This window comes from Vulpes lagopus, chromosome 18 (assembly GCF_018345385.1).
Source record: "Vulpes lagopus strain Blue_001 chromosome 18, ASM1834538v1, whole genome shotgun sequence".
Classification (NCBI taxonomy): domain Eukaryota; kingdom Metazoa; phylum Chordata; class Mammalia; order Carnivora; family Canidae; genus Vulpes; species Vulpes lagopus.
The window spans coordinates 25725174-25745040 of record NC_054841.1 but is presented as its reverse complement, the minus strand read 5'-3'; the positions used below and the strand labels follow the sequence as shown (position 1 = coordinate 25745040).

At 46.7% G+C, this 19867-nt stretch overlaps 1 protein-coding gene across 9 annotated transcripts in view; it reads left to right on the top strand.

The window, feature by feature from the left end:
• The window catches only part of DNMT3B (DNA methyltransferase 3 beta), a 45008-nt gene extending 25141 nt beyond the window's left edge, over positions 1-19867 (top strand). For 3 of the 9 annotated variants that reach the window (XM_041733281.1, XM_041733279.1, XM_041733275.1), the window contains 16 exons: positions 2147-2254; positions 3128-3272; positions 3872-3931; positions 4935-5114; positions 5233-5277; positions 7282-7361; positions 7653-7765; positions 8188-8371; positions 8983-9067; positions 10080-10225; positions 11085-11175; positions 11518-11666; positions 13045-13130; positions 15750-15819; positions 16538-16656; positions 18275-19867. In XM_041733281.1, coding sequence (XP_041589215.1) covers positions 2147-2254; positions 3128-3272; positions 3872-3931; positions 4935-5114; positions 5233-5277; positions 7282-7361; positions 7653-7765; positions 8188-8371; positions 8983-9067; positions 10080-10225; positions 11085-11175; positions 11518-11666; positions 13045-13130; positions 15750-15819; positions 16538-16656; positions 18275-18416 — 1803 coding nt within the window. In that variant the 3' untranslated portion in view covers positions 18417-19867. Of the gene's footprint in view, positions 1-2146; positions 2255-3127; positions 3273-3871; positions 3932-4934; positions 5115-5232; positions 5278-7281; positions 7362-7652; positions 7766-8187; positions 8372-8982; positions 9068-10079; positions 10226-11084; positions 11176-11517; positions 11667-13044; positions 13131-15749; positions 15820-16537; positions 16657-18274 lie in introns of those variants that run through there. The other 6 variants (XM_041733284.1, XM_041733282.1, XM_041733276.1 and 3 more) reach the window with 5 other exon arrangements.

The window sequence follows — 19867 nt, the reverse complement described above, 5'->3', positions numbered from 1 at the left end:
TGGAGACAGATAGGATGGTATCTGCCTCTGAGAGATGTGGGGGGGGGGGGGGGGGTCATGCCTGGCGGACCTATGGCCACTTGGTGATAGTTACGAGAAAAAAAAAAAAGTTCAATGGAGTACTGATTTCAAAGTCTGTTGATTATTTGTATTAACCTTTCTATTTATTAAGATGTATTTATGAGGGGGGCAGGTCAGAGCCTACGCAGATTCTGTGCAGAAAGCCTGACATAGGGCTCAATCTCATGACCCAGAGATAACCTGAGCCAAAACAGTGTCAGATGAGTAACCAACTAGGCTACCCAGGTTTTACAACCTTTTCTTTTGATATTAACCATTTTGATTTCTTTCTTGAGTGTATGGAGTAGGAGTTCTGTTTGTTGGGCATGAATCTGGCGGTTTGATTCTTACACCCTGTCCAAGGAACATTCTGAGATATCAGCTTGTGCTAAGAACATATGCAGGCAATACTTTGCCTGTGATGGTTTCTTTTCGAAATGCTAGTCCAAACTTCCACAGGCCCTGAGGTTTGACGAAGAACAGCAGCAAGATGGTTTGGGATATAGGCCTACCCAGTACATCTGTGGGATTTGGCCTTAAATCAAGGTTCATTCTTTTCCATGATTTGAGCTTCCTCAGTGTCATTTGCTGTAAACACGCTGAAATTCCCAAAGGGTGAGTGAGATAAATGGAACTTGGAGGGGATCCCTGGGTGGCGCAGCGGTTTGGCGCCTGCCTTTGGCCCAGGGCGCGATCCTGGAGACCCGGGATCGAATCCCACGTCGGGCTCCCGGTGCATGGAGCCTGCTTCTCCCTCCGCCTGTGTCTCTGCCTCTCTCTCTCTCTCTGTGACTATCATAAATAAAAAAAAAAAAAAAAAAAAAAAAAAAAATGGAACTTGGAGTCAGCATGGTAGGTGAATCAGATGGATATACTCTTCTTTTTGGCCAGCAGAGGGAGTAGGATGACAAATGTCCTGGGCCTTTGCTCTCTCTGCAGCATCTAACTACAGGGATGTAGGCCCTGAGTTCTGTGAAATGAAGGAACATGAATTGTTTGTAATTGCTTTGGCCCAGTGAGACCTAAAATGAACTGGGTCTGATGAAGTGTGTGGCTGTTACCGTAAGAGGATGGGATTGCATTGCAGGTCCTGGTGCTTGGCTACAAGACTGCATTAGAGCAGTTTAGTGCTGGGAATGGAACTCACATTTCAGTGTACAACCATGCTGATCCCCAGTTTCTTATAAACGGTGGCAACAGCCCCTTGAGGTGCAAAACACCTTGGCATGAGAATAAGCATGCAGTGTTGAGAAGACATGTCTTTTCAGAGTTAATCAGCAGCCTCCAACACTAGTTTCATCTACTGGCAGGCTGACTTGTTAATATATGGCCAAGGGACATGGGGCCTGAGACTTGTGGAAGATGGGTACTGAGCTCCAATGGAAGGCACATACCAACAAATCCTAATGACTAAAAATTGATTACACTGGGCCAAGCATTATTCTCTAAACATATTCATTAAATCAATTCTGTTAATGGCACCTGGGTGTCTCAGTGATTGAGTGTTAAGAGTGTCTGCCTTTGGCTCAGATCATGATCCTGAAATCCTGGGAGCAAGTTCTGCATCAGGCTCCTCCAGGAAGCCTGCTTCTTCCTCTATGTCTCTGCCTTTCTCTGTGTATCTCTCGTGAATAAATAAATAAAATCTTAAAAAAAAAATAATTCTGTTCATAGAAGGTCAAATCACAGTCCTACTCATGAGGGAGGAAAGAACATATGCAAAAGCATCCATGTCAGGGCGTCTACTCTGAATTTTAAGACGGGCCCACACCAGGGACCATGTGGGTCATTTGTACTTTTAGAAAATAATACAGGGTGTAGTTGATTGCAAATCAACTACAGGGTGTAGTTGATTGCATCTTTTTGGAGTATCCTATTTCCTCACATTTGGACTATCATATTCACCATACGTCTGGTATAAGGTTTGTCAGGTGGGGCACTATTTCTGTTTTCTATTTACTCTCCCTATCTTTTTCTTCCTATCTTTTTAGTCTGTGAACTTCAACTCCAGGAATAAACCTGGGAGAGACATTAGGTGTTCAGACAACAGCTGTAAATGGATGCTGATGATGGCTGTCTCTTTTAGGTGTCTGCAGATAAGCTGGTGGCCCTGGGGCTGTTCAGCCAGCACTTTAACCTGGCAACCTTCAATAAGCTGGTGTCTTACAGGAAAGCCATGTACCATGCATTGGAGGTAACACTGTAGTAGGTGGGGAGGGCTTTGCCACAAGAACAGAATTAGAGCAGAAGGCACCTCAGGCTACAGTGTGGGCAATGATAGCACAGGGGAGCTTCCAGGGAGGAAGTGTATGCAAACATGACAAGAACCCATGGACTAGGAAATGAAAGGAACGTGTTTGAGACTTTCCTGGAGGAATTTCCAATATATTCAGATTTGTAAATGAGCTTCTTCAGAGCGTCATAGTCTTTTTCCTTTTCGAGACGTGTGATTTGTGGTCAAGAGTGGAGAGGGCAGAGGCCAACTGCCTCCTCATTGTCTGGGGTTCCATCAGGCTCCATCACTCCCTCTACGTTGATTTGGAGATGAAATGGTCCTTGGCCTTGTTGTGGTATTTATGAGCCATCCTTGGTGTTCAGTTAGACACATGAAACTTCCTGGTCCTCTGTAATCATGCCCCCCGCCCTCCGCCCCCCACCCCCACCCCGGGCCTGCCCCACTATCATTGGGTAAATAAAACCAGAAATCTGAAGCTTCTCATAGGCAGTGATGGTGGCTTTGGTGCTGGCTGATGGTTTCTCGAAATCTAAAAGTGACAGAGCTAATGCTGATCCTCTGCCCTTTGAGAGGGGGCTGAGCCCTCAAGTCCCTACAGGAAAGAGATTTGGTATCTCTGAGGGGAGACCTAATTCCCTCTCCATGGCCACCTGCCTATGTCTCTAGACTCAGGCCCCTCCTCCTGTCACATACCAGAGATCAGGACAGCTGCTGGGCTCTGAAAGGGACCAGTGTAAGGAAGAATGTGCAGGCCCCAGCTGCCGGAAGCCCTAGGTGTGGTCTGGCAAGCACCCGTCCCTCCTATTCATCATAGCCTGTCTATCTCCACAGAAAGCCAGGGTACGGGCTGGCAAAACCTTCCCCAGCAACCCTGGAGACTCGTTGGAGGACCAGCTGAAGCCCATGTTAGAGTGGGCCCACGGGGGTTTTAAGCCCACTGGGATCGAGGGCCTCAAGCCCAACAACAAGCAACCAGGTGGGACTGGGACCCTGGGCAGCAACCACAGTCCACTGCTGGTGGGGGGGACCTCTTGGTAGATGCAGCTACCCCCTGCTGATGCCCACCCTACCCCAGCATTCGAGCAATCTGTCAGCTCTGGAGCTCTCCCACCCAGTGAACCCTCAAGGATGCTGGAAAAGCAAACAGCCCAGCCTTTTCCAGGTCCCCTGGTCACTTTTCCTGCTAAAGGTCAAGTACATGTCATTGGGATTCAATCTGTTGTGAAAACTTAAGTAAACACAAGGCCAAGATGGAATCTTGACTAGTGCCCTGCCCCCCCCCCCCTTTTTTAAAGGAAAAGATAATTAAGCTATGCTCACTGGAGAAAACCTGGAAAGTATTAAACCCTCTCCAAACCCCAGAAACCATTCCATTGGGAAGGAGGCATCATCCATTCTAATGGGTTTTACCAGGACTATATTTTCTCTATTATAAAGAGATGTGTAGTTTCTTCACATTGTCCCAAATGTGGAAATCCCAAGTTCCTGAAATCCAGGATTTGTCTTAACAATTCACACATTTAACATAGTATTTTTCTGTTTTTGTTTTGCTTCCCTCCTTCACCCACAAATAAGTGGTTAATAAGTCGAAGGTGCGTCGTACAGGCAGTGGGAACTTAGAATCAAGGAAATACGGTATTCCCTTCCCATATTTTGACTCTGCACTATTTTCTCTGCACTTCCTTTCGATTTCTTGCATAGACAGTGGTCACTGGGAAAGAATCCAATCTGTTAAAAAGTGAACTTGAGCCCTCACCCACCCCTTCACTCCCAACCCTCACAATGACCCTTCAAGTTAACATTGCTGGTGTGCACATCCTTCCAGTATTTTCTCTACACTAGTTGGATTCTTGCTTTCCCTTTCTCAATTCTAATACCGTATGCGCTGTCAAATGTAATATGTCACTAAGGGGTCCTTATGATTTCTAATGTTTGTAATTTTCTTTAACCATGTTCCTATGACATTTACAGAATGATTAAAAATATAGTGGGAAGTTATAGAAATAGATAAACTGTGATCACGTAATGTTTTAACTTTTTTTCTGGTAACAACATTAAAAATTACTGAAAAATAGGTGAAATTGGTATAAGTTATATATTTAACTTCATCCAATATTTCCATCCTTTTAGCATTTCTAACAGCCTGTATGCAAATTATGAGATTTTTACATTTTCTTTTTAGAGGAGTTTTCAGAATCTGTCTTTCGATATGTCTTAGGATGTCTAAATTTTGATGCTAAATTTTCATTAGAAATATTGTATATCTGTTTTTATAGATGTCCCAAGTTCCGAATGAGCCAGTGGATTGGCTCCATTTGCAGTTTTTGAGTTTACATCTAGGTTAAATGTAAAATGCAGTCATCTGGTTACACAAGTCACATTTCAAATGCTCAGTCACAACACATGGCTCTCAGCTTGCATGCTGGGCATCATAGACCAAGCTTATTCTAATTTTCCTTGTGTCGGGTCTATGAGGATGTATTATTTTGCACCCATCACTGTTTAAAACCCCTAGCGTGGGATTGTGAAATCAGTCACCATCAGAGTTGTCCCCAAAGAGGCTGTAGGACAACCAGTGTGGACTTACGTTAGGGTGCAGGTGTAGCTGGCCCCTGGTCATGGTCTTGTCCTCTCCTAGGCTCCTGTTTTCCCCATACCCCTGCCCCCGCTGCCATCTCCTTACCTTCCACAGAGAACAAGACTCGAAGACGCACAGCTGACGACTCAACTGCCTCAGACTATTGCCCCCCACCCAAGCGCCTGAAGACAAACTGCTATAATAACGGCAAAGACCGAGGAGAGGAGGACCAGAGTCGAGGTGATCATTGGGGCAGTGAGGAGGCTGGAGGAATGATGCCACCAGCTATCGGGCAGGGTGTGTGGCATTCCTGATGAGTATGTCTAAATCCCTGTCACACCTTCTCTTTTCTCAACAGAACAAATGGCTTTGGATGTTAGCAACAACAAGAGTAACCTGGAAGGTAACATGGTCTCCCTTGTATTCGGTTTCTGCTGCTTATCTTTTTTTTTTTTTTTAAGATTTTTATTTTATTTATTCATGTAAGATACAGCGGGGGGCGGGGGTGTGGTCAGAGACACAGGCAGAGGGAGAAGCAGGCTCCCCAACGCGGGTCCCGGGACTCCAGGATCACGCCCTGGGCCAAAGGCAGGCTCTAAACTGCTGAGCCACCGAAGGGATCCCTCTGCTACTTTTCTTGAGGGTTCCTCAAACTTTGCCTTGGCCTGCTTGACTGCCCCGTGGGAGTTTAACCCACAGCTCTGTGCCATGGCCTTGGGCTAGGCTGTGGATATCTTAGTTGTTACATTTAATAGAATGGGTTGTCTGGTTTTCACTGAGGCTTATCCTGCCCCTGTGAATGAGCAAGTGGGGTTGGGGAGGCTTGGCCCCAGAATACCCCAAACCTGAAACCATGATCTGTTACAACTTGAGCCTTCCTTAGACAAGAAGTGGAACAGGCTTTGAGGTGCAAGGTAGACACACTTCACCACTGTTACTCTGTTAAGTGAACCCTGGTATGTTTGTACTGGGTGGGAACTAGCCACTGGAATGGAGATTCTGCCCATGACCTGTATCATTGTAATTCAGAATGTGTAAGGACAGATGGACTCTCCCTTGCTTCCTCAGCCTGACGTCCTTTAGTTAACAAATATTTATCAAGAGGTTATCTCAGTGCTGGGTAGGAAAACAGCATAGTTCCTAGCAAAGGGAACTCTGGAGAAAGCTCATGTTTAGAGAAGTCCCTGTTGGACCTGAAAACCTTGACCCATAATCCTCCCATTCCCCATGATTGTCATCCATCTGTTTTTCCTGGCTTGGGAGAATTGGTCTCAGACATTTTTAAAAATTAATTAATTTTTAAAGATTTTACTTATTTGAAACAGAGTGAATGAGAGAGAGCATGCCAGAATGTGGGCAAAGGGAGAGGGAGAAGCAGATTCTCTGCTGAGCGGGGAGCCTCAGATGGGTGCTCTATCCCAGTGAGGTCCTTGGAATCACAGCCCGAGCCACAGGCAGACACCAAACTGACCAAGTGCCCCTTAGGTATTTCTTTAAAAAAGATTTTGTTTATTCATGAGAGACAGAGAGAGAGAGACAGAGAGTCAGAGACACAGGCAGAGGGAGAAGCAGGTTCCATATAGGGAGCCCAATGTGGGACTCGATCCCAGGTCTCCAGAATCAGGCCCTGGGCTGAAGGCGGGCGCTAAACTGCTGAGCCATCCGGGCTGCCCCCCTTAGGCATTTTTAAAATAAGCTTTATTGATGTGTTTTGGAGAGAGCCAGAGGGGGAAGTGAGGGTCCCAGTGAGAGAGCAAGAGGGAGAGTGAATCTCCAGCAGACTCTGCCGAGAGCAGAGCCGGACAAAGGCCTCTATTCCACAACCTGGAGATCACATGACCTGAGCCAAAACCAAGAGTTGAGCCACCCAGGCACCTGGATCTCAGGTTTCTCAATGGCCCTACCCACATGATCAGTGCTGTGGCTCAGTCCTGACCTGCTGGTGTGAGGTCAAGACAATATCCTAATAGGAAGGGACCTGTGTTCTCAAATTGCATTCAACTGCTATGAGTAAGGTTGGTGCAGGCAACTCTTAATCACGAGGACATCAGCAAATTGGCATCACCAGAAATTTTCCACGTCTATCTCAAAGATTTTCATACCAGGTCCTCTGGAGCTTATCCCTGGGCTAGGTGGCACTTCCTCAGTGTCCTGCCCTGTGTCTTCCTAGTTGGCCATGCCTTCTTATTGGACTGCACGTTTGCCTATCTTGCGGGACCTCCTGCCCTGGGCTCTCTTTTGGCCTTTCTATCTATCTGAATGAAGCATTGCTGAAAGGAACAAAGTGTGAGGAGTCCTTGTTATTTTGCCAGCTTACAATAACTATTCAAAAGCAGTTAGACTCAAAGTTTCAGCCCTAGTGTTGTGGTCATAATTGTTGCAAGCTGTATCCCTATCTTTCTTACAGATAGCTGTTTGTCCTGTGGTAGGAAAAACCCCGTGTCCTTCCACCCTCTCTTTGAGGGTGGCCTCTGCCAGACATGCCGGGTAAGTGGTAATCCCGCCCTGGGCTTTCCTGCCCTTTCCCTGTACTCCCCTGTACTTTTCCCCAGAAAAAGGCACCCATGTGTATGTCATTTGTCCGTGCCCGGGCAGGCGCAAGTGGAGTGCTGAGGCCCGGGAGCTGGACTGGGGAGGCCATCCTACAGTGGGAAGCAGAGCCCAGCTGGGGGCCCTGGAAAGGGTCAGTGTCTGCATCCTTTGGGCCATAGCCAGTGAGGTGCTGGTCCCTGCAGGTCCCTGTCTCTGATTTCACGGGTGTTTCTCTTGGGCTGCCAGGACCGGTTCCTCGAGCTGTTCTACATGTATGATGATGATGGTTATCAGTCCTATTGCACCGTGTGCTGTGAAGGTCGTGAGCTGCTCCTCTGCAGCAACACTAGCTGCTGCCGGTGAGCATGGGTGTGGGCCCCGTGGGCCAGATCTGCTGCCGATAGGGATCCCAAGCATGGAGCTGGGTCCAAGCCAGTATTCCCCAGGGCAGAGGTCCTCGAGTACTTAAAGTGGAACTGGGATGTAGGGATGGACTTAAAAAACTTAGGTCCCTGAGGGCAGGGAAGGACCCCCTAGAGATGGTCAGATTCTGGGGATGCTTTGGGAAACTTGTCTGTGCCACAGCATGGGCTGAGGGCCCTTTGGTATCCAAGCAAGAGATTAGTGTCCCCCAAATCCCCACACAGGGCCTTCCGGCCCATGGTGAGGAGCTACTGGGACCTGAAGGTTTGTCAACAGTCTGTTGACATCTATGTCATTGGTGGGGGTGGCAGGGGAGCTGCTTGACTGAGGCGACCCTCTTCCTTGTTCCCGAGCACAGGTGCTTCTGTGTGGAGTGCCTGGAGGTCCTGGTGGGCACGGGCACGGCAGCAGATGCCAAGCTGCAGGAGCCCTGGAGCTGCTACATGTGCCTCCCGCAGCGCTGTCATGGTGTCCTGCGGCGCCGGAAGGACTGGAACGTGCGCTTGCAGGCCTTCTTCACCAGCGACATGGGGCTCGAATACGTAAGCCACAGGCTTCTTTCTCCGAGTACCACCTACCCCCAGAACTTCCGGGGTCTGGAGCATGCTGGATGTGTTGGAAAGAATTAATGGAAAATATCCATTGTACAAATGAGCATCTGAGAGCCTCAGAGCACATCCTCTGTATGGTGTCAGGCCTCTCCAGTATTCTTCCTCCCCTTTGTGGCCTCTCATTATATTGGATTTTCAAGGGCCTTTTTGAGAAAATGGTTATAGAACTAAACTAAGCCTTAGCCTTAGGGGAACCGAAGAGGAAAAGGAAGCCTGTGGCTTATTCTTAAATCTTGGTGGGAGTGGATTTTCCTGAGCTCCTGCCTGCAGTTGGTGGAGGGAGGCTCCAGGTCATTCCTGAGTAGGGTATTGTGTTTTTGTGTGTGTGTGCGCGCATCTGTATCAAAGTTGCATCTGTGTTCACGTCTAAGGGTAGAATGGCCATTCTGTGCCGGAGCTCTCCATGGGATCCTAGCTAGGAAGTTGCAGAGCACAGGGTTTGTGACCTTCAGGAAGATCAGCCCACCCCACCTCCCCTCTTCCAGGGGTTGAGTCTACCCCCTGCACCTTGACCTCCGTGACCTCCTTCTTTAACCTGGCAGGAAGCCCCCAAGTTATACCCTGCGATTCCCGCAGCCCGAAGGCGGCCCATTCGAGTCTTATCCCTGTTTGATGGAATTGCAACAGGTGAGTTTGGAGTTCACCTAGGGATGCTCGCTCACCTGCTCCAGGTGTCCTGTCATCAAAGCCAGGAAAGACCCCTGGGATGACCTCTTGGTCACTTGTTCTGAGAACACCACTGCCTCCTTGTTTCTTTCCTGAATCCTCTCCACCATTTCACCTTCCTGGCCCTCTTTTGGGGCTTTTTAAAAGACAGGTATATTTTAGCTGTGTTATACTTTTTATTAGGTGCAAGTATCTTAGGAAATGATTTTCCTGTTCTATAAGCCTAGATCCATTGGAGCTGAATTAGGCAGCTCTAATCTGGTTTCCTCCCATTTCCCTCAGGTCCCCAGGTAGTGAATAAGCATAGTCAACATGCATGCTGCCTCTGGGGGATTTGTCTGATATAACTCATTTACCCCTCAAAACTACTCTGTAATGTATCGTTAGGAACATCTCTATATTACCAGAGCAGGAAGCAGTAGAATGAGGTGCTCTGCACTTCGCAGCATTTGTACTTAATGTGTATACTTTGGTGTCTCAATTCCTAAATCCCTGACAGCCTTAATGGCTCCTCCATGTCATTACTGATAGCTTGTTTTCCCCCACTCTGTTGGGTCTTAAAGACCTACTTGTGTTGGTGCAGATCACACATAGTAGGACTGAGCCTTGTCCATGCCACCAGGCTTTGAGGTTGTTTTCTAAACATGTTTTTGGTGAAGATTCCTGTCTGTGTGTCTGTGTTTGACTGTGCTGGGTGGTAGGTGCTGGGGCCTTGGCTCTGTGCCTGTCCGTTTTACTAGATCCTGGTAGTCAGTTTTACTGGTTATCCATATATTTTTTGATGAAACTCTGCAATCCTGGGGGCCTAGTGTACTCAGCAAACGATTTCTGTGCTATCTGCATGGGTTCCCTTGAGGATGACCATGTCCTTGGTGGGTTTGCTTTGAGCTCTGGAGATGGCTTAGAATCAATGGAAGTAGGGTGCCCAGGGAGGACAATCCTGATGCACTTGATGTCCCCTGACCCCCTATAGGGTACTTGGTCCTCAAAGAATTGGGCATCAAAGTGGAGAAATACGTCGCTTCCGAAGTGTGTGAAGAATCCATCGCTGTTGGAACCGTGAAGCATGAGGGCAACATCAAATATGTGAATGACGTCAGGAATATCACAAAGAGAAATGTGAGGCAGCCTGCACTCCCGCTCAGTTTTCCCTCATGCATGCCCTCACCCCACTCCCACACATCCCCATAGCCATGTGGTCCCCTTCCCCATGCCCAGGGCTGTGGTAGAAGAGCAACCTGGGTTTCATCCAGCTGTAGTGCCATGATCCACAATTAGGTACATTATTCAGAATGATTTAGATCTTCTAGAATCTGGAGCATTGGGTTGTCTTGGGTCAGCAGTGGGATTGGGGAGACTTGAGTGACCAATTGAGATTCTATAAGAGCATCTTCTTTGGGATCCCTGGGTTGCTCAGTGGTTTAACGCCACCTTCAGCCCAGGGCATGATCCTGGAGCCCCGGGATCGAGTCCCCTGTCGGGCCTCCTGCATTGAGCCTGCTTCTCCCTCTGCCTGTGTTTCTGCATCTCTCTCTCTCTCTCTCTCTCTCGCTCTCTCTCTCTCATGAATAAATAAAATCATTTAAAAAAAAAACAAACTTTTTTTTTCTCCTTTAAAGTAGGCTTCACACCCAACCTGGGGCACGTACTCACCATCTTGAGGCTAGGTTTCATATTCTACCACCTGAGCTCTACAAGTGGGTTTTCTTTGTTTTCTTTTTCTTAAAAAGATTTTATTTACTCATGAAAGACACCAAGAGGCAGAGACATAGGCAGGGGAAGGAGCAGATTTTCTGCAGGGACTCCATCCTAGGGTTCTCAGATCATTCCCTGAGCTTAAAGCAGGAATTCAACCACTAAGCTATGCAGGTGTCCCGAAGTGGGTTTTCTTGATAGGTATCTGTGACAGAGGCTGTATTCCTTTATTGTCACCCCACTAAGAGTGCCTTCCCTAAGAGTGACTGTTTTTCTCTCACAGATTGAAGAATGGGGCCCCTTTGACTTGGTGATTGGTGGAAGCCCATGCAATGATCTCTCAAATGTGAACCCTGCCAGGAAAGGCCTGTATGGTGAGCATCCCTTCTTTCTGGTGACCCTAAGAGCTCCTATATCACCTGAGTCCTGAGGAGGCCTGATCTGAGAAGGAACTATTTGTTTCTGACAATGTTACCTGATGGTTCTACCCTTGTCCATTTTAAATCCTGTCCCCAGAGATATTAATAAATTCTGCACTGCTGATGCCTATGTCCTTGGTCACTCCAGAGGACTACAAGAAGGACTGTAGGATGTCATCTTAATAGAGTGTCAGCTGTAGTCAGGTGATCACTGGGAACCCATTGGTCTCAATACGGAAGGGTGGACTGAATGAAGGGTCTTAACTTGTCTCTGCCAATCTTCTTTTGTGTGCTCAGAGGGTACAGGCCGGCTCTTCTTTGAGTTCTACCACCTGCTGAATTACACACGCCCCAAGGAGGGTGATGACCGGCCCTTTTTCTGGATGTTTGAGAATGTGGTAGCCATGAAGGTGGGCGACAAGAGGGACATCTCTCGCTTCCTGGAGGTGAGGAGACCTAGGGTCCTGCTTGTAATGGATGAGAAAGCCCTGTTGGCACTGGGGCATGATTGGGTGTTTCATCCTTTGGGTATGATTTCTGAGGTCTTAATGGAGGTTACGGCTAAACTCCAAACATATGCAGTCATGTGGGTGATTGTATTTATTTATTTATTTATTTATTTATTATCTATCTATCTATCTATCTATCTATCTATCTATCTATCCATTTATATATTTATTTATTTATTTATTAAAGGGTTGATTGTTTTTAGTGTATGGAAAATATTTGATGTCTAACCTCACCCTGAACCCACTGAAGTCAGATGATGAAATCCTCATCTACTTTTGGGGCCTTTTTTTTTTTTTTTAATTTTTTTTTAAAATTTATTTATGATAGTCATACAGAGAGAAAGAGAGAGAGGCAGAGACACAGGCAGAGGAAGAAGCAGGCTCCATGCACCGGGAGCCTGATGTGGGATTCGATCTCGGGTCTCCAGGATCACGCCCTGGGCCAAAGGCAGGCGCCAAACCGCTGCGCCATCCAGGGATCCCTACTTTTGGGGCTTAAGGAGATTTGTCCAAACTTTTACTCTAGGGAGGTTTTTTTTTTTTTTTTTTTCCCACATCCCTGTGATGAGAACCGCTGCTTAGGGGCTGCAGTCGATTCATTATGAAGCATTATCATCAAGCTTTATAGTAAATACTTTTTCTACATTTTACTCATTTTCTTCGAAACTTAAATACCTAAGTTCTGCTAGAGAGGTTATGGAACAGGCTGTGTGAACCTGGCAGATGGCTGTCAGAAGCCACATTTGTCAACACTACATTTCTGCAGCCAGGATTCCCAACTTGACAGATTTCAATTCTGAACTGCTTTTTACTACCTGTATATAGCACATTGTAATTATCTGTCAGGTCTGAGGATATATCTTCTCTCAGAACCTGCAGGTCCAATCTTATTTCTAACACACCATTAATATCAGGGTACTAGCTGTGTCTTATAGCCAGATTCCTTTTTTTTTTTTTTTTTTAAGATTTTATTTATTCATGACAGACACAGAGTAAGAGAGAGAAAGTGAGAGGCAGAGACACAGGCAGAAGGAGAAGCAGGCTTCATGTAGGGAGTCCGACCTGGGACTTGATCTGAGTCTACCAGGATCATACCCCAGGCCAAAGGCAACGCCAAACTGCTGGGCCATCGGGGCTGCCCTTTAGCCAGATTCCTGATGGGGATTGGTCTGGTCTGTCTTCTTGCTGGCAGAAACCATACCTCCTCTATTACCAGGGGGTCGCTGTGTCACCTATATACTCAGGTCAAGCTCCACAGTTACTTCTGTGTGAATTTTGATGTGTGCTTCCAGCAGGTGTCCTTCTTTCTCTGCAGTGTAACCCAGTGATGATCGATGCCATCAAAGTATCTGCTGCTCACAGGGCCCGCTACTTCTGGGGCAACCTGCCGGGAATGAACAGGTAACAAGGGGCACAAGGTGGGACAGGTAATAGCCAAGTATAATGATGTGAGCCCTAACTGAACTCTTGTGGGCCTCTTGTGACTCAGAGGCCCACTGGCTTTTCTGGGAAATGGCCCCACCAGGGATTCAGACCAATTCCTGGTGTCCTGGTTGAAGCCTTTTGAGAAGTACAGCACCAACCTGATGGTCAGAGTCCAGCATTCCTTATTCTTCTCTGACTTCTTCCCGTTCTGCCCATGGGCCAGGTTCTCAAAAGTGCTTCTAGCATCTTCTCCCCTCTGTTCACACTTTGCTAAATGCTAGAACCGAGTATACGGAGTACTGATGCTTCTGTACTCTACCTCTTTTCCCTGCTGCTGTCCATTGGGAAATACAAGTGATTTTTAGATGAAGTAATCCCTGGCCGAGGCTCGTGGTGATGACCAGTCCAGTAACAGAGCTGAGATAACCTTCCCCCATTGGATTTTCTTTAGCCAAGAACTTTTCCCACCTTTTTTCTTTCCATGTTCAAAGCCACAAAGTAAGTGGCTTAGCAAAGGATTCATTGTCTCCTCCATGTGGTTTCTGGGGGATACAAACTGCTAATTAAGATACAAAATATGATGGTAATGTGACATTCTAGACTTACAAATGAGTTAAACTTAAAAAAAAATTCCTCCTTTAGAAGGAAGTGCTGGAAGCATAATAACTTTCAGGCATTTAGCAAAGTGTGAACAGAGGGGAGAAGATGCTAGAATATTTTAAAGCATTTCTTTTGGGTGTGTTGCAGTTTTATTTGGCTAATCAGCCAGTGAAATGGAAAATGTCTATGTCTGGATGAAGTGGACTCTTCACTCAACACTTGAGCACTCACACTGTGCCAGGCATTGCTGTCCGTGTTGCCAGTTTAGTGGGGAACACATTAGATGTTAGCCTTGGCTCTCATGGAGATGACATGCTAATGAGGGATGGGCAGAGAAGACCCTAAATTATTTCATAATCATGGCTGGAGGTTTGGGGCATTGGAGGAGTTGATGGAGAGGCTTCTCATTCCTTAAATAAAGGAAATGAGTTGCTCAGTTATTTGAGGGAGGAATGAACCTTCCAGGCAGAAGGAATAGGGGAAATGGTGATGTGGACAGTGAATTGGAAGACCCAGCTCAGAGAACAGTGTTCCAGGGGCTACAATGGCTAGGAGGGTAAGACAGAGGACTCCGTTTGGGCCAATTTGTACTGCACATGTGGGTCATTGCGTGGGAACTCCTGAGCCATTGTAAGGGGTGAGGGTTGTATCTCATGTTCATGGTGTTTGCTCATAGAAAGATAGACAAGGGCAAGATGAGGGCAGCAATGAGGAGGCCTGGGAGGGTGCCTATTCAGAGTGCCCCAGGAGGCACCATTCATACATATTCAACACAATACAAGTGTGGCTCTGGGGGCTTGGCAGCTTAGGAGTTCTACTGAATCAGATTGTAGGTAATGTGAGGGTGGGACTAACAGGATTTGCTGATGCCTTAGATGTAGGGTATCAGATGAATGGAGGCGTATTCAGAACCTTCAGAGTTCTCTGCCTGAATTGTGAGAATAACTGGGTGGCTACAACTTGGCCCTGCAGGGTTCTAGGATGGTTGACCCCACCATCACCTGATCTGAAATCCTGTCGTTAGATCAGATATCTGGGTTGTGTAGATCTCAGTCCTGCAATTATCACCGGGTAGGGCTGCACTGTGTTTCCCAGCTCCCTTGGGTTCATGGAAGATTGAAGATTGGGGATAGGCAGGCATTGGAAGCCCAGAAGGTGAGGTCACGGAAATCCTTGACAGAATCTAGGGGAATGTTTTGTGTGATTCAGTGGCCTCTCTTGTAGGTCATCACATTCATTCTTCAATCTGATTTCCTTTTACCCTTGGTGTTACTTACACAGGAGTTGCTGTGGTGTTCATCAACTCTGTGCATTCAGACCTTTTGCTGGTTTTCTGCTCTGGAGTGCTTAACCACTTGGTTCCTTGAGTTCTAGCCCTTTCCCTTCTCAGGCATCTGTCTGCCTCTGCGTTTGCAGGTTTCAATGGTGAAAGTTATAAGGGTAATTGTAGTATTGTCAACCATCTCCTGTCCTTCTTGCCTGTACCTCCTGAAACCCTCTGGAGGCCACATCCCCACATCCCCAGCTGTAAACCACCAAATCATGGGTTTGATGTGCTAGTTGCAGCAGATAAATCCACAAAGACCTAATTAATCCAAGCTCTTGAGGCCAAGAGAGGTGGCCTGACTTGCTCAAGGTCACTCAGTCAGTGAGTGGTGGGGTGGACTAAAGGGGTCTCCTCACTCCTGCCAGTGTGCTTTTTCCCCTTCATTCTGATCTCTCAGTAGGAGAGCTCTTATTAAAATTAAAATTTGGGAAGGGAGAGCATTTACTCCTGGACTTTGGGCTTGCCCCTTTAAGGGGCAAGTCTTTTTGTCTTTGGCACATAGTATGATGTTCCTGCGAGGCTCACTTTTTTTTTTTAATCGGGTAATTGTAACAAGTTCACTGCCAGAGCACATTTTGCAGTCTTCGGCCCTCCTTCCCACGTTGGGAAGTGCCTAGCCGAGGCCCCTTTATAGTTGGTAGAAAGTAATGGGTTTTGGATGTTCCCAGGCCTGTGATAGCATCAAAGAATGATAAACTCGAGCTGCAGGACTGTCTGGAGTTCAATAGGACAGCAAAGGTAAGACGTGCTAACAAATGGTCTCTGGAAATGCACTTGGTGACCTCCAAGCGAGGACTTGACCTTGGTGTCCAGTTTTTTCTGCCCCTTCCCTGCCACATGACTCCCTGGTGTTGGCCCTCTTTCCCCACTTTATTATTCTGTCCCATCTTAGAGCAGAGCAGGAGAGGTTCTTGATACACAAATACTCACTGAGAAAAGGTGACTAGTTTGTGAATGCAAGCTCTGTAGACACAGATAATTTCAGCTCATCTTCCAGTAACAAAGGAGTAATTTTACTTTTGCCACAAAAATTGTCATAGATAATTAAGACTTCCGTGACCTTAATGCTTACTTCAGGCTAGGTTTCATTCATTCACAACCCCAGTGGGCCATCCTCAAAATCCAGGTGGGTTTTTACATTTCCTTAATCCTGCTTAATCAATAACTCTGGTGTTTTCTTGCCCCTCCACGTGATCTTATTCATGGTCACTTTTTTTATCTGTTGTTCTCTGTGAGGCTGGTCCTTCCTGTTCATTAACTTCTTGGTGTTTGTGGGAAGCACAAAATGTTCTCGCCATCCAGTTTTCCTATTCTCATTCCCTCTGTGAGCCCAACCCTGCCTCCCCCTCTTCCCCACCTGCCTTCCCTTCTCCATCCTCCCTAGGTGCTTATGAGCTTTGACTTGACCCAGACCCTTCATCCTGTGCTCACTCCATGATGTCGTTTTGTTCTCCAGTTAAAGAAAGTACAGACAATAACCACCAAGTCGAACTCGATCAGACAGGGGAAAAACCAACTTTTCCCTGTTGTCATGAATGGCAAAGAAGATGTTTTGTGGTGCACTGAGCTAGAAAGGTGAGCAGGGCTGCACGTGAAGAGGGAAATCACGCAGGCAGAGAGAAAGGGGAAGGACGTGTGGTTAAAGGCAGGCAGTACAAGTGGGCAGCTGCTTGCCTCAATTCTCTGTGGTCTTAAATGACCAATGTTCGCAGAGCTGGGAGCCTTTTCAGAGTCAGTCCTCATTTTCCTGATATAAATGATAGAAGGGTGGTGGCAGTGAGGAATCTGAAACGTGAGGTCGTTGGACCGACTGCACCATCTCTCCGTTTCTGCTCTGGTGCCCTTGCATTGACCTGCCCCAGCATACTGGGCCTCCAGGGCATATGAGGAACCAGCAAAAGACCATCCTACTGACTTTGCCATTGGTCTTTCTCAGAAGATCCCCTCCAAGTTAATTCCCTCCAATCCCAGCCAAGTTGCTGGTCCAAAGCTGGTTCCTACTTAGCCAGTCTGTCTTCTATTTATTTGGCTAAGTTGGTAGTTTAACTGTTTTGTTTCAAAGAACCAGCTCTTGGATTTTAAGGTTCCTTTTCTGGTTTCATTTTTTATTTTACATTTTTCTTGTTTATTTTGTTCTCGTTAGAAATGAAGGCTATGAATATTCCTCTTTACATTTTTGGCTGCATCTCAATGGATTTGATAAGAGCATTTTCATTCCAGATATTTCAGTCCCTACAACTGGTTTTATTTCTCTGATTTGACAGTACTTTTCTTAGTCTAAAAGGAAGTTCTGATTCATAGAAACTGGCAGGAAACCTTGCCTGTTCATCTTGTGGATTCTGTATTTTGAAACCTAAGCCTAATATGCTGGGCTGGTCCTGTGACACTAGGTGGGTGCAGATGGCTGTCAATATATATAGGCAAAACAAGACACTGGCCTATGGTGTTACATCTTTGGCATGTTTCTTAATACTCATTTTTAGTCATTGGCCTATTGGTGTGCTTTTTAGTATTAGATTACAAACCCAGGAAAGCCTGAGGTTTAGTGTATCTGTAACCTCTTACCAGGCCTGGTGGAATCCCATGGAGGAAGCTCTTAGTATATTTGGTTGCCATCTGCCATTAAGTCCAGCTTGGCCCTTGATCTAACAACTGGCTTTTAAGATTGATAGAAAATGCAGGCTAACATCAGTGTACTTACGGTTAATTATCTGAGCATCTAATGATCCATTTCTGCAAATGTCCTTATTTCTTATTTAGAAAATTGCCTAACTTTTCTCCTCTTGTGGTTTGAAAGCAGATACATGTCTGTTTGCTTGCTGTCTGGGTTTCTTGGCCTTCATTTCATTCATTCATTCACTCACTCACATGGGGAATATCCACTGAGCTCTAGCTATGTGCCAGGAGCACAGTGCTAGTGCTTGGGGATGCACAAAACAGGCATCCTCATAGAGGAACAATGCCCTCTTGACTGTCACTTGTGTTCTGAAGAACCTGTTCGTTCATCTGACCTCTGGGGGTCAAGAGAGGGCTCATGTGAAGGCCCGGTTGGTATGATGGAAAGGATGGGACAAAGGGCAGAAAGAGCAGTGCCATGCTCTTTATCTGAGGATCTCCCAGAGGCCCTAAGTATGCTGGAAGGGGCACTTCTGACTCCCTGTCTTTTTTATTCTGGTGCCCTCCAACCCACCAGGATCTTCGGCTTTCCTGTACACTACACGGATGTGTCCAACATGGGCCGTGGTGCCCGCCAGAAGCTGCTTGGGAGGTCCTGGAGTGTGCCTGTCATCCGACACCTCTTCGCCCCCCTGAAGGACTACTTTGCCTGTGAATAACCCCCCAGGCACCCAGAGCCCAGTAGCACTGGGGTATGTGGGGCAGAGCCAGGACCCAATAGGTACAGCCCAAGCTCTGCCCTTCCTCTGCTCAGCATTGTGGGGTCACGCCAGATAACTTTGGCGGGCCGTGCCGCGTGACCCCCCTCCTGGCAGGGGCAGCCTGAGGTGCCACCTCCTTGTGCACAATTCAGACCTGGCTGCTAGGAGCAGCCAAACACGGTGCTCGTTTTGTCTAATCCGAAAACTTTTAAAACTTGAAGTAGGTAGTAAGATGGCTTTTTTTTCTTTTTCCCTCCTGGGTTTACGGCTCAGAGAAACAATGGCTAAGATACCAAAACCACAGTGCTGACAGCTCTCCAATACTCAGGTTAATGCTGAAAAATCATCTAAGACAGTTACTGCAAGACTTTGATTTTTTAAAAACATCTGCAGCTCCTCTTTTCCAGGAGCATGCAGTGGTAGACATGTAGCTAAGGGACATTTTAAGAGCCCTGGGTGTTTTTTTTTCCTCTCAGGCTAGCAGAAGAGGAAAGGATGCCTATGTCTTTCTTGAATTTTTATCTAGCAAGCACATTCCTCTGGCCTCAGCATAAAGGGCTGGGACCCACTACCGGGGTCCATGTAGAGTATTTTCCATAATGATGATGATTTCAGCAGGGATGACCTCATCATCACATTCAGGGCTATTCCCACCCCCACCCCACCCCACCACAAACCCAAGGGGGCAGACATCCTTAGCTAAATCCCCTCCCAGTGACTGCAATAGAACCCTCTGGGGAACTCAGGACCTCAGGACTGGGTGGGCTGGGTTATCTGCTGCCTTGTGTTATGCAGGTGTGGCTTCTCCCTCTTCCCCATGTGAAGGGAGCAAAGGAGGAAGCTAAGGGAAGATACCCTCCTCTGCCCCCACAACGGACCCTACAGACTACTCTGCAGGCACAAGTCCCCAGACAAGAAGTAGGACACCCCAAATCCTCAGCCTTTTCCTAAACTGAGCAGCAGTGACAGCTGGGGCAAAGCACATTCCCCACACTTGCCCCTCATCTCAGAGACTGCAGGGGAAAACTGCAATAACAGCTCGACTCTCCCTCCAGTGATTTTAAAGTCCTTTTGTATTCCACGAGAGAAGTTTTTAGGGGGAGCGGGAGGTCGGGAAAGCTGCATTTCAGAAATGCTGTCGTAATGGTTTTTAATAACTTTTATTCTTCTTACTGGTGCTATTTTGTAGAATCAGGATCAACGTTGACAGGTTTTGTGGGGATTGTTTTATACACTTTTTTTTTTAAATCACAGACTTCTATTTTTATGTTTTAACATTTTCATAAAAAATTTTTTTTGTAACTGGAGCCACGTAACAAGTATGGGGAAAATTGTGCCTTGTTTCAACAGTTTTGCTAATTCTTAGGCTGAAAGATGACAGATGCCTAGAGTTTACCTTATGTTGAATT